At 38.5% G+C, this 16,584-nt stretch overlaps 2 protein-coding genes across 2 annotated transcripts in view; one reads left to right on the top strand and one right to left on the bottom strand.

The window, feature by feature from the left end:
• The window catches only part of LOC105458707 (trifunctional enzyme subunit alpha, mitochondrial), a 9,256-nt gene extending 5,017 nt beyond the window's left edge, over window positions 1-4,239 (bottom strand). The window contains exons 1-5 of the mRNA XM_011704214.1: window positions 3,939-4,239; window positions 1,796-1,905; window positions 1,399-1,671; window positions 1,044-1,294; window positions 282-665 (exon numbers count right to left, since the gene is read on the bottom strand). Of these exons, the coding sequence (XP_011702516.1) occupies window positions 282-665; window positions 1,044-1,294; window positions 1,399-1,671; window positions 1,796-1,905; window positions 3,939-4,017 (1,097 nt within the window). The 5' untranslated portion in view covers window positions 4,018-4,239. The remainder of the gene's footprint in view (window positions 1-281; window positions 666-1,043; window positions 1,295-1,398; window positions 1,672-1,795; window positions 1,906-3,938) is intronic.
• A 2,300-nt stretch (window positions 4,240-6,539) lies between these two features.
• Window positions 6,540-15,116, top strand: LOC105458704 (run domain Beclin-1 interacting and cysteine-rich containing protein). Its single transcript, XM_011704207.1, has 9 exons — window positions 6,540-7,136; window positions 7,226-7,419; window positions 7,867-8,018; window positions 8,121-8,304; window positions 8,653-10,253; window positions 10,826-11,008; window positions 11,094-11,276; window positions 11,362-11,515; window positions 12,666-15,116. Exons 2-9 carry the CDS (start codon window positions 7,240-7,242, stop codon window positions 12,864-12,866), a joined length of 2,838 nt encoding a protein of 945 aa, XP_011702509.1. The 5' UTR covers window positions 6,540-7,136; window positions 7,226-7,239; the 3' UTR covers window positions 12,867-15,116.
• Window positions 15,117-16,584: the final 1,468 nt, after the last annotated feature.

Below are 16,584 nucleotides of genomic sequence, written 5' to 3'. Positions count from 1 at the left end.
AACTATATGAGAAGAGCATATTCGTCAAAATCAGTCCTTTAACTTTTTGCTACTATTGTACGTATTAAACATCCTTAAAAAAAAAAAAAGAAAAAAAACTGAGAATTTTCTAAAGTTCTAAAATTATATAAAAATTTTGAAAAATTCTAAAATTTATATGGAAATTCTATAGAAATTTATATAAAAATATATAGAAATTTGTGATGAAATGTAGAAAATTATATAAAGAATTTAAAGAAAAATTTTCGCCAGAGTGTTTGAAGATTTACTGAAAGACCTACTTGACTGCACTCTTGGGTGGGCCGAAACGATTTTTCTTGCACGCTGTCTGGCCGAAGAACAAACTGGTGAGGCCCTTGCACTCCGGCGTAGCCGCCAGCTGACCGAATCCCCTGGCCTCGGCGTCGAATCCGGCAGCGGGACCCTTGTCCAGACCGACCCTCACCACCTCCAGGATTTTAAGCGGAGCTGGATACAAGCCGTTCGTCATTTTCATCACTTGGGCCTTCGCTTTCTGGAACACCTGATCCTTGACGAAGTTGATGGACAGAACCTGTTTCGTTATCTTGTCCACGAGAGATTTCGGGCCGCGTTCAATCTTCAATCTCCCGCTCGCGAGATCCTGCGCGGCTTTCACCGCGGTTTCCTCCAGGTATCTCACCGTACTGAAAAGCGTAATTTGATCTTTTAAATCGGGCGATATAATTTTAACGCACGGCAACATTCAAACTTTAGAGAAAGAGGTTATGTATGGAATTAATATACATGAAAGGCGAGACAAATATTATCTGAAGAATTTATGAATATATATGCTGTAAATCTCTTGCATACATGTATATAAATTATACAAATCGAGCAAAGAAATTATGTTATCTAATGCTATCTAGAATGTTATCTGTAAATGTTATCTAAATATTTTTACAGCATAAATAACTTATTGAAATCACATAAAAGCTTGTTGAAAAGGAATTAGTGCGAAAAATTTAAGCAGTGTCTGTTTGGAAGGAATACTATGTGCTTTCTATTATCTAGTATATTTTTACTTTTCTGCGGGCGATCCGATTCCCGGCCCAAGGTGGTTCACCACGATATCCACCAGGCCAAGTTTCTTCGCTTTGTCGGGTTTAAGATTTTTACCAGTGAGTACCATATCCAGAGCGGTGGGGAGGGGAATCAGTTGAGGCAGACGCTGAGTACCACCGCCGCCGGGAAGGAGGCCGAGCCTCACTTCCGGCAATCCTAATTTAGTTTGCTTGTTGTTAACGGCGAGCCTGTAATGGCACGCTAATGCGACCTGTATAAAGCAATCAATGAGTAATTCATAACTCTGTCTTTTCCTTTCTATTTTTCTGTTTTATCAAAATGCTTTTTTAAATTTATTTTTAATTGATACGGTACCTCTAATCCTCCGCCAAGGCACGAGCCGTGAATAGCAGCAACAATTGGCTTCGTACTATTCGCTATTAAATCCAGAATTCGGTGACCCTCCTTCGCTACTCGATAACCAGCGTCTGCGTCCGGAAGAGCTTGTAACATCGTAATGTCTGCGCCAACTATGAAATTGTCTGGTTTCCCGCTAATAAGAACCGCCGAGTTCACCAAAGTATTGGACTGAATTTCATTCAGTAATCCTTCTACCTCCTCCATCAGTCCCTTGTTTAAGGTATTTACCTATATATCAACAATAAAGTGAGGATCGATCTATGTTAATATTAATATTGTGGTTTCCTTCTTAATTTTAAAATAATTTTGTCATATTTAATGACACACACAATTATGTATTACTATATATTACTTTGGCATTTGGTGAATCTATGGTGATGACTGCTACATCGCCAACGGTTTTGTATTTAAAATATTTCCTATTTCCTTCGGTTGCTAGTGTTCTCGTTGATTGTTGCATACCTACACACACAGAGAGAATAAAAAATGTGAGATATGAGCAATTAAATGTAATGCAACGACAATATACACAGAAATACAATGGTATTATTTTTTTCATATGTAACATTGTGTAATATTACGTAATAAAATAAAATATACAATAATTTCATTGTAATATAAAAGAGAATTTCATTAATAAAATATTTTCAAATCTTTCATTTTAAAACGTAATAACTTTTGTGAAACGTTTTATCACGAAACGTTTATAATTCCTCAATTTTAAGGTATAGCTCAACATTTATATGTCTACAACATTTACATTATGTGATAAAACCTCATACATATTCGTACTATATCTTGCACTCTTAATTGTCACTTTTTGATGTTAAAAGTGATTATCTATAAGTCTACAAAAATACATACGCCTAAATGTATCATATATTAATTAAATGTATTAATTCTGTCGAGTTGATGGTTGCAAAGATTGAACAGTTCATTCTATTGCATTGTGATAACTTATTTTTCAATCTCGAAATTTATCCGTACAATCTGATATGATCTCTCGACTTCCAGTTTCGGCAATTTGATGTATCCTTTCAAGACATATCTATTATAAATATTTTCCTTTCGCTTACACTTTTTTTTACATATTTTTACATACTGTCGCACTATTTAGTCTTTGAACTTATTTTTTTCGTTACAAATGAAAAAAAGTTAAAAGAAAAACAGAAATTATCTAATCTTTCCACAATCTACAGTTATACATCATAACATCTACACTTTTATACATTTTATCTCTGTGTGTATCTGAATGACATAAAGTATTCTCGGAATTTTCCGAGACGGTCGAACGATTCAAACATCAAACGCTTCAAATTGAAATAAACAATTATTTGGATCTTTATATAATTTACGTTAATTCGAATCGTAAGGTAATTCGATTCAGTAAGGTGAAATAATGCGATGTAAAAGTCAGGCGATATATATATACATATATATATACCGTGTGTATAAAATTATGTAAAGAAACAACGATAAAAGCCGGTTAAATTTCTGTCGGCAATAAATGCAATGAATCCTTCGTCAGCTCGAGTGTCGCTCAAAACAATCGAGTCTTCGCAGCTTGATTTCGAGCACGCGGCTCGTTCGAAAACTCGACGAGAGATTCGAACTCTCGTACTTTGGACTTCTGGTCCAAAGTGTACGAATTAAAGTATACAGCATGATCACGTAATATTCGCCTGTCGGATCGGCACCTCTCCGTGCAAATAGCAATTAGATGTAGAGAGATATTCCTCAAAATAACATAACTCGATCTCCGGTCGCCGCCGGGTGTGCCAGTCGTCGATCACCGAAGTTAGCGCTAATCGACCTTATCATCACCAGCTCTCTCTCTCTCTCTTCGATTGTGGGAGCAAAGGTCGAACGCGCGCCTACTTCGGCATTTTGCTCGACACGTATACACCGGCCCGACCTATATACTGTATCCACTGTATATGCCAGTGTTTTGGGAGGAAAAAAGAGCAATCACTCCCTCTCTTAACCTGCAAACGGTGCTCCCTGATATCTATTTCTACCGACGTAGATTAACTTTAATCCAGGTTTAACTTACTTCGTATCCTTTTTCTACTTTTAACTATTGGAAAAAGATAAAAAGTAAATAAAACCGTGATCAAAGTTAATCTACATTGGTATAGAAATGGACATAACACACGATTAGGGATTCGCTTCGTTCGGCGACCCATCGGCCGGACGATGCACAAAAATCGTCCGTGCCCGCGGTCTCTCCCCGTTTTCTCCTCCGGAGACTGTTGCCGACCGGAGGTTGTTCAACCTCTTCACTCTCGGCATGTTCATTTCTCGTGTTTCACGTGTACAGGGAATTAAATAGCGAGTAGGAATACTCCCGGCGCGTGAGCGACAAGTTATCCCCGGGGGGGAAGGGGGGAGGGGGTACGCGACGGATCATGTGATATCCCGTAGAGAGCAAAATTCGCAGCGCTCCTGCCCGAAGCTCCTTGCGACAGACTTCTCCTCGGCGGACACGTAATCACCTGTGCATTTCGAAGCGAGGCTCGCGCCGTTGGCGCGCGAGCAGCGCGCGAGGGCGCCGAGCAGCCTGCAGCTCGCCATAATTTTCACCACAAGTCGACAACTCGGATCGGACCGCGGGCACCACGCACTCTCATCCGCGAAGGGGAGGAAGAATAAATGCGGAGGATCAACACGCGCGCGGCACACCGGCACACGTGTGTGGTGCGAAGAAGCGACACTCCGACGTGTCTCGTCTCGGCGTGGAGAGAACGGACAGCACCGCTTCAATCGCTCGCGCGTAGCGCGTGTGTGCCGTGCGGCTACCGCGGCTCCCACGGGGGAGGGGTAGCAGAAGGGAGGGGGAACGTTCGTGATGGACTCGGGCTGATAAACGAGAGATCGCGACTTTTGAATTTCGTAGAAAAGTTGTAGCCGCGCGATGCGCGATTTTTCAGACCGCGAGCGAGATAATAATTTAAATTGTTCTTGGTACGTCAAGTAAAATCGGAAAACAATTCTTTTATATGTACGTAGATTTTTCGTGTATCTTCGTTAAAATGATCGATACTGAGAGATTTTTTTTACAATACGATACGCTCCTGCAGCGTTCTTGGCTTTACACGAGTTCGATGCTGCTTTCATATCCTTGTCTTTTTTGTTACGTGAAAAATTGTAAATTATAATGAAAAAAGAATTGAATTTTTTGAAATGATCCTTTTGTCGACAATCATTCATCAATTGTTTATTTATTATCAAACGAGAGAATATCGATGAGCATATATATCGATACTCTCGAACGCATTTGTGCGCACCGCGCACGTGCGCGCGCGCACTTTGCGTGGGGTGTCGGCTCGCGCCCGGCGCGGACTTTGTTCCTGACTTGTTAATTCGTCGACGTACATACGTTATTAACGTAGCTTATATATCAATGTAAACATCGAATAAATACAGTTCATGGCAAACTCTGTTGCAAATAAATCCTATAATAAATATGATGTTTAGCCGGTAATTGCAGTAGATTTACATATAATTACGCAAATTATTGCAATTATATGTAACACTTTAATTATATTCAGATCACTAATTTTATTTAACAAACATATCGTAAATAATAAATGTGATAAATACGATAATCATAAAAATCTTAAATTTATAAATATGACATACTAATTTGTTATAATAATAATAATTAAATAATGTAATAATGGAAATGATTTTTTTTTTCCTAAATAGTTGAAGAGCGTTGAATATCTTAATATAATTCATGTAAATGCCAAAAATAAAGTTGATTTTATAATTATAATTATAATATTTTGTCTGTGTCTTTGTCACGTATTTATTGTGAACAGTGAAATTTTATCAATGAACTTGGCTTTGTTATCTTACTGGCGCGATAAAATTGTTATTACTGCAATCTCCAACTTTGATTTGAGTGTATTATTGCATATCTCATCGTTCTCCATTATGTAAGAGCTATGAATATCGTTAAGGTCAGCCTTTCGAAGATGCTTAGGTAACTGCAACATTATTATAAGAACTGTGAGACAAGATGTATGTATAATGTACATAATATTAATTAATTACTAATTAACTTACAATTAATATTAATTAACAGATAATTAATACTTTGTTGTCATTAAATTGTGCTGAATTATAATTGTAGGATGATATTCATTCCTTCTTATTTCTTGTTTATATGAAATACAAAGAAAATTAAGTATATATGTATTATATGAAATAGTTCAAGATATAAAAAATTTGAATATTAAATTTAAATCCTCAATCGCGTATTCTTTCCTATTTTAAAAAATTCTTAAAAACTGTCCTTTTTATATTTGTATCAACCAATGAGAAAAAATTTTTTTGAAGTTTCTTAGATCTTCCGTTAGTATCACTTTTCATCTGAAATTATATTTCTCAATTGTTATATTCTATCAAATTTTGAACAATTGAATTTTAAGATTTACGATTGAGAGGCGGGACGGAGAAGGGAGCATTTTTTTTAAATTAGGTATTTATTGTTAGTATTATGTATACATATGCTTATAGTATATTTACCAACATCAAACTTGTTAACTATACAATTGTTAACTATATAATACATATATATCGATGTGGCATTGTAAATTGCAAATAAAATATCAAACAGCCAGAAAATCAAGCAAGAGACATAAATAAAAATTCCGAGCGTTACAATTTCAAAAGTTTTATTTCTACATAAATGCTCTCTTATCAGTCTTATCTAATTTAAAAATCAGAAAAACAAAATAAAAAAAAATTATTATTTATAAACGTAATACATTTAATTGAATATACCTCGCAAACAAACGACATACACAAATAAAAGAAATTTTTATCACGAAATATTTTTATCGTAAAATTTTATATATCATATAATAATAAATTATTATATAAAATACTGCAGCGTATCGCGTCGTTGTCGATAATTCACGCTTATCGACGGCGTCAGTTTAGGTCGCCGCGCTCGCGAGTTTGACTGTCGCCCGTCTACGGAACACATGGATCCGCCGCGATTGTTACTACAAAGTCTCGAGTTACCTATAGTTACCAGCGTAAACCAGCGTAAACAGCGCTCCTCTGATCTCAATGAGCCACCCAGAGCCACATGACAGCACCGTCGCGCGACTATCCGTGATCGAGCCCGCAGCGGGAGTTGCCCGCCCCCATCGCCGCCGTCAGGTTTATCGCGTGTGCTGCACGTCGATCACGGGCGGATGTCAGCTGTCGCGCGACTCGTGCGACTAGCATGCGAGAGCACGCGACAGTGCGTTAATCCTACGCGGCTGCTACTGTACGTACATAGCGTTGTCGGAGCATTTGTGTTGGAGCGAGAGCAGCCTCCCAGTGCGTGCCCCGTGCACGGTGAGCGAATGACTACGAGTTAAAGGCTCCGGCGAGGCTGCTCTACCAGCGACTTTCGCTCCTTACCTGGGTGTCACCTTGGACGGGCGATCGAACGGCCTCTATACAGCTGTCATCTCGGCCTGAGATATACATATATAAATATTCCGCTTCAACGTCGATTTTTACACGCTCGAGAGATTTAGGTGGATTATTTTAACCAAAGGAGTCTCTCGACGATGAGTAGAGATCGTCTCACTCGCACGTCGGAGCGCCGCGTGATCGCCTCCCTTGTGGCGTAGCTATGGTAGGGCCTGTCACCGCCTCTTGATCGTCGTAATCTATATCGCGATCAGGTAAGTGGAGAATTTTAATTGAGGCAGATTAATAACGATTAATTTGTTTGTCGAGGACGATTGAAATATGGACGGTTTTGTCACCGCAGGTCCGCGGGCGGGGATGTCGGAGAACACTCGCGACAAGGAGCAGTGGCAGCTCCTCCACAGCCTTCGCTCCACTGTGGAGGGCCTGCTGATCGACGGGGTGTCCAACGTGTGGAATGTCTACGGCGGCCTGAACCGGCTGCACAGTGTGATGGAGCGGATATTCAAGCACGGCTGTCGCATATTCGACCCTGACGTTAGTTGACCTTGTCGCTCCTAACAGCTTCTTCTTGAAGATATTTTGGAATTACAGAAATGCTTACTTCAATCCATTCACCTTCAATTTTGATTTAAAAAAAAAGAAAAAACATGACAGGTTTCTTAACTTTCAACAAGTGTCAACTTTAGTGCTCAGTTACTAGTTTCTCAGTGCCGAGCGACACTTTTTTCTTCTCAAATCTTTGTCAAATGCAATCGAATGAGTGTGTTGTTATCAAAATTGCAGGCGAAAGGATTAAAGTGATCGTTTACTGTCAATTTTAAGCATATTTGACATTAAATTAAAATTAGGTTTTTGTATCGAAAGGTCATTAATATTAATACGATTAAAAATTGCAATAACTACAATAAATACAAGTGACTTTGTTCGTTTAAAAGGGCATCTTGCTGCATAAATCTCATGTCGTAAAAAAATTTGTTAAAGGGTGAGCCGGATTGTTGGATATTCATTCAAGGACTGAATTGGCTCCAACCGTCTTTGGCGACATCACCAATACTGTCGGAAAACGAGGATTATTTGTGCAATTTGCCAGCTAGGATAACATCCAAGAAAGACATGTTGTGGCTGTACAAAAGGTATTTATATATAAACATGTGGTGTATTCTTTTGAATGTGTCCATATCTCAAGAAGCTTTTCTTATCACGCTGGACAAACACTAAGAGTAACCAATTTATAGTTTAGAGGGCCACTCCCTATCACATAAATTATCGTGGCTTCTATCAGATAAGGAACATTTGCTTTCCTGTCTGGAACCATGGGCCTTCCTTTGTCAAGAGAACTTGGCAGAGGCGACACTTTTGTATCTAAGAGCGGTCGAGAGGAATCAGCCTGTGTTGCTCGCAGAAATTGATCCTTGCTTAGTAAGTAGTCTTAACGTTATTTTCTTGTTTTGTGCAACGTAAATGCACGCATGACTATCGTTTTTATATTAATTTCCTTTTGATTAATTTCTTTACATTTTAAAGTAAAAAATTAAAAAAATTTGAACTCTAAAGTTAAAAATCTTTGCGTTAAAATAAAAAATTTAAGAAATTTGAGCTCTAAAGTTAAAAATCTTTGCAATAAAATAGGAAAAATTTTTAAATTTGAATTCTAAAGTTAAAAATCTCAGGATTTTGAAATTCAAAAATTTGCTTTATACAAATACATGACGATACCGTACGTGGTTTTAAATAATTTTTTGCTCATTTTTAAATTTTAATTTGCAGTTTTTACCATCGTGGATATCTCCTAAAACGAGTCCCAGGCGACACCGTCGCTCGTCCTCGTATCCGGTAAATTTTTCTGGCCTCAGTCACATCCTCGCGCGCGACAAGAGCACGAGCGTTCTCAGCAGATGTCAACTGGACAAACTGAAGGCTTCGACGCAGTCTGTGTCGCGCGACACGAACGACGCCGAGAGTCAGATGTCAAAATCCGCACAAGTTAACGCTGACGGTGACGCACAAGGGGACAATTCCAAGATCGACGATGTACCTCTGAAAACGTGGAACAGTCTGCCCGCTTTGGTCAAGGGTGGCGCAGTCGTGGAAAATTTAATCTCGCCGGCGATTCAGGAGAACGGCAACTGCAACAACAGCAATAACCGACGTCGTACCGTTGAATTGGCGGAGATCATAAATGTCAATTACGCGGATTCGAAGCAGCCCGTTGATCTCAGCGTGGACAAACTCACGGCGAAACCAAAGACGCCGATCAGGAAGACGAGGAGTCGGACGAAGGCCAAACACAGCCGGGGTAAGAAAGCCGCCGAGAACGCGGAGAACGCGGCTTCGCGTGTTCGCGAGAAGGTCGGCAACACGGTCGAGGAGACGCGGCCGATCGCGATCGCGGAATCGGCGGAGACGAGGACGCTGCAGGACCAGTGGACGCAGCGCAAGAAGACGTCCTTCCTGGTGGGCTCGGCGCCCGAGTTCACGGGCAGCTGGAGCTCGGAGGTGGAGGGACAGAAGGACATCCGCACGCCGCGGAAGAGCTTCATGGAGGACGGCGGCAGTAGCGTGCAGCCGATGGCGACCGGCTACTTCCCGCGGCCGGCCGAGGGCCAGAGTCTGACCAGCTTCCTGTCGTCGGCGCGGTTCTCGCGCGCCCACGACGCCGAGCTGGACCGCGAGAACGCGCACTTCAGCGTCTGCGAGGCGATGATCGCCGCGATCGAGCAGGTCAAGTGCAACCGTCTGCAGCGCCGGCTGCTGGACGACGCGGCCGACGACGAGAGCGACGAGGAGATCAACCGGCTGAAGCAGCGCATCCGGCTGCGGCGCCGGCAGCGCCAGGAGGAGAGGTGCCGCGGTACCGGCAGGCGCTGGAGCCGCGGCGACCTGCTGAGCGACGGCAGGACCGACACGACCACGACCACCGATCAGAGCGTCAGCCCGTTGTCCACGTCCCCGGGCAGCTCCTCGGAGGACAGCGTGTCCACGGAGGACTCCGGACTGGACGACGAGCGGAGGACGTTGAGGAACGGCGGCATGTCCGCGTCGACCGCGTCGTTGCTCTCGGACGCGGAGTCGCGCGCGGCGAGATACGCCACGGACTCCAACGTGAGCGAGAGCAGCGTGTCCGCCGAGGGGGTGGCTCTGTCCCTCATCAGTCGCTTCAGCGAGAAGCAGCTGCCGAGGGCGAGCGAGCTGCAGTGGCTGGTCTCGGAGAAGGACGCGCCGCAACGCCTGCTGCCGATGCCGAAGAGCTGGCCGGTCAGCCCCGACGAGGTCGAGATTGAGGACGCGCGGACTATTCCGCTGAGGGGGACAGTCGAATGGGCCCCGCCTCGCCCGCAGATCATTTTCACGCCTCATCCACCACCGGTGTAAGTGCGAAAAAAAGATGAATAACACAATTTTTGTGAATCACAATCAGTGCCGTTCTTTAGTGCTTTTTTTATACTCATTCTTAAACAATCAGAATATTGTCGTGTCACTATAAATATGATTTTTGCAAATAATATCCTTAAAATATATTCTTGCCTCAAAAGGATGCACTAAATTAAAAAAAAACGTGTTTTTCGAATTATTATCATGAATGAGTTAAGTAAACGTTACTCTATTAATCATCAAAAGTCTAGGAAACTTAATTTTCTTGAATAATTAAAATAAGAAAATGCCAACACAATTTAAAAGGGATCTTGGTGCTTAATAATATTTTTATATGTGAATCTTACAATTTTCAGTTCAAGTAATTTTGTAATTTTTTCGTACAACGCATATCGCACAAGATTGCGATATGTAGATTCTGTAAATAACAATAAGATTACATTAGATTTCATTGTGCAGATGCTCGTTTATTTTTTTCTTCACTCTGTTATGAATATTTATAGTCTTTTTTTCGCAACTTTGTTTGATGATTTTTTTTTGCTTAGCTTCGATTACTTTTTTCTTTCAGAAGACGGATGCTGATAGCCAAGCAGAATTATAGGTGCGCGGGTTGCGGCATGAAGGTCGCTGTGAAATACGCCAACCGGTTTCGGTACTGCGAGTATCTGGGTCGATACTTCTGCACGGGGTGTCACACAAACCAGGTGGCATTTGTGCCAGGGAAAATTCTATCGAAATGGGATTTCAACAGGTGGCGAATTTCTTAAAACATTTTTCGTTAAAGCTATGTAAAGTCTCGACGTTCCTTCAACTCGGTTTCTTGCGACGCTCCGCAGATATCCCGTGTCGAATTTCTCATACCGATTGCTGGATCAGATGATGTCGGACCCGCTGTTCCAAGTGAACGACTTGAATCCGCTGCTATACAGGCGAATAAAGCAGCTCGACAAAACGAGACTTCTGCGCACGAAGTTATTCTTTCTGAAGGATTTCTTATTCGCGTGTCGATTCGCGACCAGGTAAATCTCAGTCTTTTTCTTCTGCAATGTCGCGTTATGAAATAAGTATGACAGCTCGATAACGTTCATTTCTTTGGTGTTGTAGTCTTCAAGACGTGCTGAAGAAAGAGCCGAATTACATCATCAACGATCCGCATGTGTACTCGATTCAAGACTTAATAAACGTCAAGCTCGGTGTGCTGTTCGTCAGGCTGCAGGAGCTCGTCCAAGTTTGTTGCGCACATATTGTAGACTGCGAGGTAAACCCCATTAATCAATTCAACGATTCAGAAATTAATTTTTATTTTAATCTTCAATTTAATTTAAAAGATTTATAGCGTTTTCGGACGGAAGGGGTTTGATCGCTTCGAAAGCGATTAATAATGTCACACGCTCTCCTCGTCCAATCAGAAATCTAAAATGGAGCATGTGACGTCATTAATCGCTCCCGGAGCGATTAAATTCGCTCCGTCTGAAAACGCTATTAGTTCTGCAAATTATGGATATTGGAAAAATTCATGAGTGATTCTTTTAAGTTAAAATTTTACTTAAGGGGTCATGCCATCTTTGAGATTTTAGAACTTAAAGTTTGGGATTTTTTTGTGGGTAAATGGATAACTTTATTTAAAATCTGCTTAGAGAACATTGTTTTTATACATATGTAAGAAACTAAAAAAATATTTTTTATTTTTCTTATGTCCGCGGCGCACGGGCCTACACTTGCGAAACTCCTTTTTTTCTATCGGTGTACAGGATTCCAGGTACATGGTTTGACCCTGAACACAAAGAATTTTTGTTAGCTACATATTAAAAACTATGGAAGTACGTAGGGATTTTTTTAAATATTGATTTTTCTCGAAATCTATTTTAAGCAGCTATTTTAAGAAAGACTTGTATACTGGCGAAAAATACACATTTTTCGTAAAATAGCTGCCATTTCGAGAAAAATCAATATTTAGAAAAATCCCTACGTACTTCCATAGTTTTTAATATGTAGACAATGAAAATTCTTTGTATTTTGTTCAAGGTCAAACTGTGAGCCTGCAATCTTGTACACCGATTTCAAGATTTAGAAAAAAGGCATTCAGCAAGTAGGCCAGTGTGTTACCATTTTGAACATTAAAAGAATTAAAAAATATTTTCTCTGCTTTATTATATATGTACAACAATGTCTTTAAAGTAAATTTTTTAATAAAGTTATCTGTTTACTTAGAAAAAATCCCAAACTTGGGTATCATTTTAGGGCCTCAAAGGTGGCATGACCCCTTAAGATATTTTAGTAGAATATATAATATTCAATAAGTCCAATAAGATTTCGAATTTCTCAATTCCTTTTGTTCTGCATCGTCGAAATTGTTCAGACAATGAATGATTTAATTGTAAACGCGGAATCATTTGTTTTTCTTTCAGTTGTGCCAAGCCAGAGGATTTGTCTGCGAGCTGTGCTGCTCCAAGGACGTGATATTCCCGTGGGATCTGTCGAAGGTGATACGATGTGAAAAGTGCGGCGCGTGCTTCCACATCGATTGCAAGCAGAGCTCCGACAAGCTTGAGTGTCCTCGATGCATGAGATTGCACGCCAGACGAATTTCGAGGGATGAGAAGCCCTGACGAATGACGAGGGCGTACATTGTCGCGCTACTCAGAATGGGATATGTATATTGAGCACGTAAGCCATTCAGGTCCAGAGGATAATCTCGTAAGACTTATCCCGGACAACAAAGGAATTCTAAATGATCTAAGGAGAAATTTAGGCTTTTATAGATATATCTCCTGGACTTTTACGTTTTCCGAGATATTATTACTAATCTACAAAGTATATTCAATAACGTATTCGAGGGGTTAATAAAAATTTCTTGAATACAGTTTTTAGACGAGATTTGTAGATATTATAAAATGAAAGTGTCAATTTATTCGAGCTTAATTACGACCTCTGACATATTCGAAATAGGAGGTTGCGAGATTAATTAAAGATGGATATTAGCTCGTATCTGAATCGAATTAGAGGATAAAAATTGTGCTAAGGGATCCGTGGTAGAAGTTCCGATTTTTTTTTGCCCTTCACTTTCTCCATTCATGTGACTGAAAATACTTGTGTCTCAATCCTTCACTCTCTTTCTCTCTCTATTCACGTAATTGAAAATACTTGTGCCTCAGTCTCAGAAAATGAATATTGGACGAACGAGACGTACATTATAGTGATTATAGTGAAGACTGAAGCGTTGTGATATATACATGTTGGATTTCGATTTTCTTCGAAATAATCTGCATGATATAAAAACGTTTATAGGATGTCTTTTAAACGTTCCCCTGGACACTTATTCAGAGACGTATCGATTTATGTAAAATCTCGAAAGAGATGTAAATCGGATGATTTGTTGAAAAAGCACATAAACGTACAATATAATTTGCCAAGCAAATTATAAAAAAAGATACGCTGTATTTCACAATGAACTGTCACAAAGAAACACTTTTTTAAAAAGTAATATATAATTTATATTAGATACATAATAAAAATTTTGTTCAAATAATCTATTGGGTTGTTCAAGAAGTATGAGTTTTTTTTGTAGTCAGAACGAAATGCAATTTTTAACTAAATGAAAACTCTATTCACCATTCTGTTGTGCTACTTTGAACTCATGTCTCGAAGAACTTGGTTGATTTGTAGGCAAAACAGTCATTCACAGTGGGTTTTTAGTTTTTACTGTCTGTAGACTGCCGAATATTTTTTTCGTTCAAAGAATTTAAAGGTCGGAACGAGTGATCAGATGGCGCAGTGTCCGATAAGTATCGGTAGATGCGGTAGGAACATCTCAGTCAAATGCGTGCAACTTCCTTCGGTTGTTTTCGATTACCCTTATAGAGAAATTTAATACTGTGAATATTAAATTAGTTAATTACTTATTTTGATATTTAATATTCAAAAATAGTACTTTTAAGACTTAAAATAAGTAATTAATCACCAACCAATTTAATATTTACAGTATTAAATTTTTCTATGAATAGCGCTTTAATTTGGCCGTCATCCACGACCGAAGACTCTTCCAGAGTCTTTAGTCAAAATTATCCGCCTCAAAAATCTTGAGAATCACTTATGAAGTTGGTAAAGCAATGGCATCACCTCCATACGTTTTACAAATTTTTTTCCGTGGTCTGCACAACGCGTTTCTCCGAAAATATTGTACCCTTTTATTTTCTATCTTTACAATCAGTAACTAACACAAACTCAATCGATCTCATCTAAGCTTCTTCTTTCTTCTGAAATACCACCTATCTCCCTTGAAAGAACGATGTAGCCTATTATGTCTAGTTGATATTGATGTCTAAGAATAAGATCTCGACCTAACATTCATTAAATGACGCGTTGAAATGAATACTTTTCATAATATGAACTTCTCGAACAATCCAATTTATACTCAGTTACCCTTTCTGCTTATTGTTAGATAAAGAAATTTTTAATTCTTTAATATTTATTCAAGCATGAACAAAAAGTATTATATTTCCCTGCAACTATTTTGTAAATGGCAATAAGCTTCTCAAGTCGATAGTAATTTTAAAGCTACAACAGATTAATTAACGATTAATACGGATATGAGTACGGATAATATAAAATTATGTTAAAACTGAATCTGTATAGTAATAGCAAGTACGTACCTGATTTTTACTAAATTTAAAGTATGTATATTTATTGTTTATTTATGGAGAGCGTGCAATACTGGAGTAAGTAATTTTCAGAAAGAAATTTTGACATGTCTATTACATTCTTCGTCGCGACGCAGCTTTATTATAATTCTTGATATTAACAAACATTTGTAAAGAAAGTATGTAAAACATGTAAATAAAGTTATGAGATTTGAATTATTTATACGATTAATAAATAGTCACAATTTTTACTTTTAGAATTGCATAGAATTGTATTAGGTATATAATGTTATGCACTTGTGCTAGTCAAGATACAATTTTGCATATATTTACATTCAAACGATTAAACCTTTTACTGACACATAAAAAATTTTTGTTATAGCATGTTTAACTCAGTAACTCCCGACGAATTCTGGTCCATTAAAAAAATCTTAGGTCAAAAGAGTGGATATAACATATCAAATGAGTTTTTTGCTTGGCTAACGCACAGAGATTATCCTACAATAAACTGGAAACAAGAAGACCTTTTCAACAGAGAAAACGAAACTATTATAGATGTTACGATTTAGACCCATCTTACAGGGGTGTATTCGGAAAATGGGACTTGATGACAAATGCATCTATAAATTATTCGAGTTATATGTCACATCAAGAAATAGAAGGGGATAAATTCAACAAATCATATTTTCTTTGCCAAAAGATATTGGTGGTCGAATTCAAACCAAATTATAATCCATGGTGGATACACAGAAGTTTGATTAAAAAATCATCTTTATATCCAAGTGCCAAAGTAACGCTGACACCCGGGATTATATTTTCTTATAGAAAAAATCTTTTTACAGACGATTGGATAATGATCAACACTGAGAAAGCTGGTAAATAGATGTGAATCAAGATATTTGTTATACACATATTACGTAATTATTTTCTAGACTACGTTTATCGCGAGAAATGTGGAACGTAGTACTTGATACGATTTAATCTTTATATTCAAAAATATTCAAGATATCATATATGTTGCTTAAATGCTCTGTCCGGCAAAAGAATATTTATGGATCGGCCAGAAATTTGTCCGTTTCGCGTGTGTCAAAACCAGCGTAAGACTTTTCCCACTTTGCCTGTAATGCTGATCCTAACCATAGATATTCTTTCACTGGTTGATGTGCAGTGATATACTATAAAATTCTGTTTAATGTAAATATATTTTCTTACGTTCTCTTTGTTTTATCTTTCAATAATTATAGTATAAAAATTAGTTTGCAAATAATTTAGATATTTTTTCATATCTAAAATTAATTTTAATTTAAATTTTTTAAAAATAATGCCAATAATTTGTGGCTGACTAGGCATGGAACCCTAAAGCACATAAACTTTAACTTAACTTTTTTCCTATCGATCTCTGAGGTTTACTTGACAATTTTAATAATCGCTTTATTTGTCTAAAAATGAAATAATAACGTAAGATTTCCTTGATAATTTTTTTATTTTATAAAATAATGCACGACCAGGACTAAGTATCATTATGACTTTATTAAATTACATCTCACATTTATAGCGCACATACACACATCTTTTACTTTTATCTCAGCGTAATAAACATTAATTTACTGATAGTAAAAAAATATATTATTAATTATGTACATACTAACTTAATTTAGAGCTAACAAGCGAAGGCTCAAAACTGTAT

Source organism: Wasmannia auropunctata, unplaced genomic scaffold (assembly GCF_000956235.1).
Source record: "Wasmannia auropunctata unplaced genomic scaffold, wasmannia.A_1.0 LD334385.1, whole genome shotgun sequence".
Classification (NCBI taxonomy): domain Eukaryota; kingdom Metazoa; phylum Arthropoda; class Insecta; order Hymenoptera; family Formicidae; genus Wasmannia; species Wasmannia auropunctata.
The sequence above is the reverse complement of the archived record's forward strand: the minus strand, read 5'-3'. Positions and strand labels throughout refer to the sequence as shown.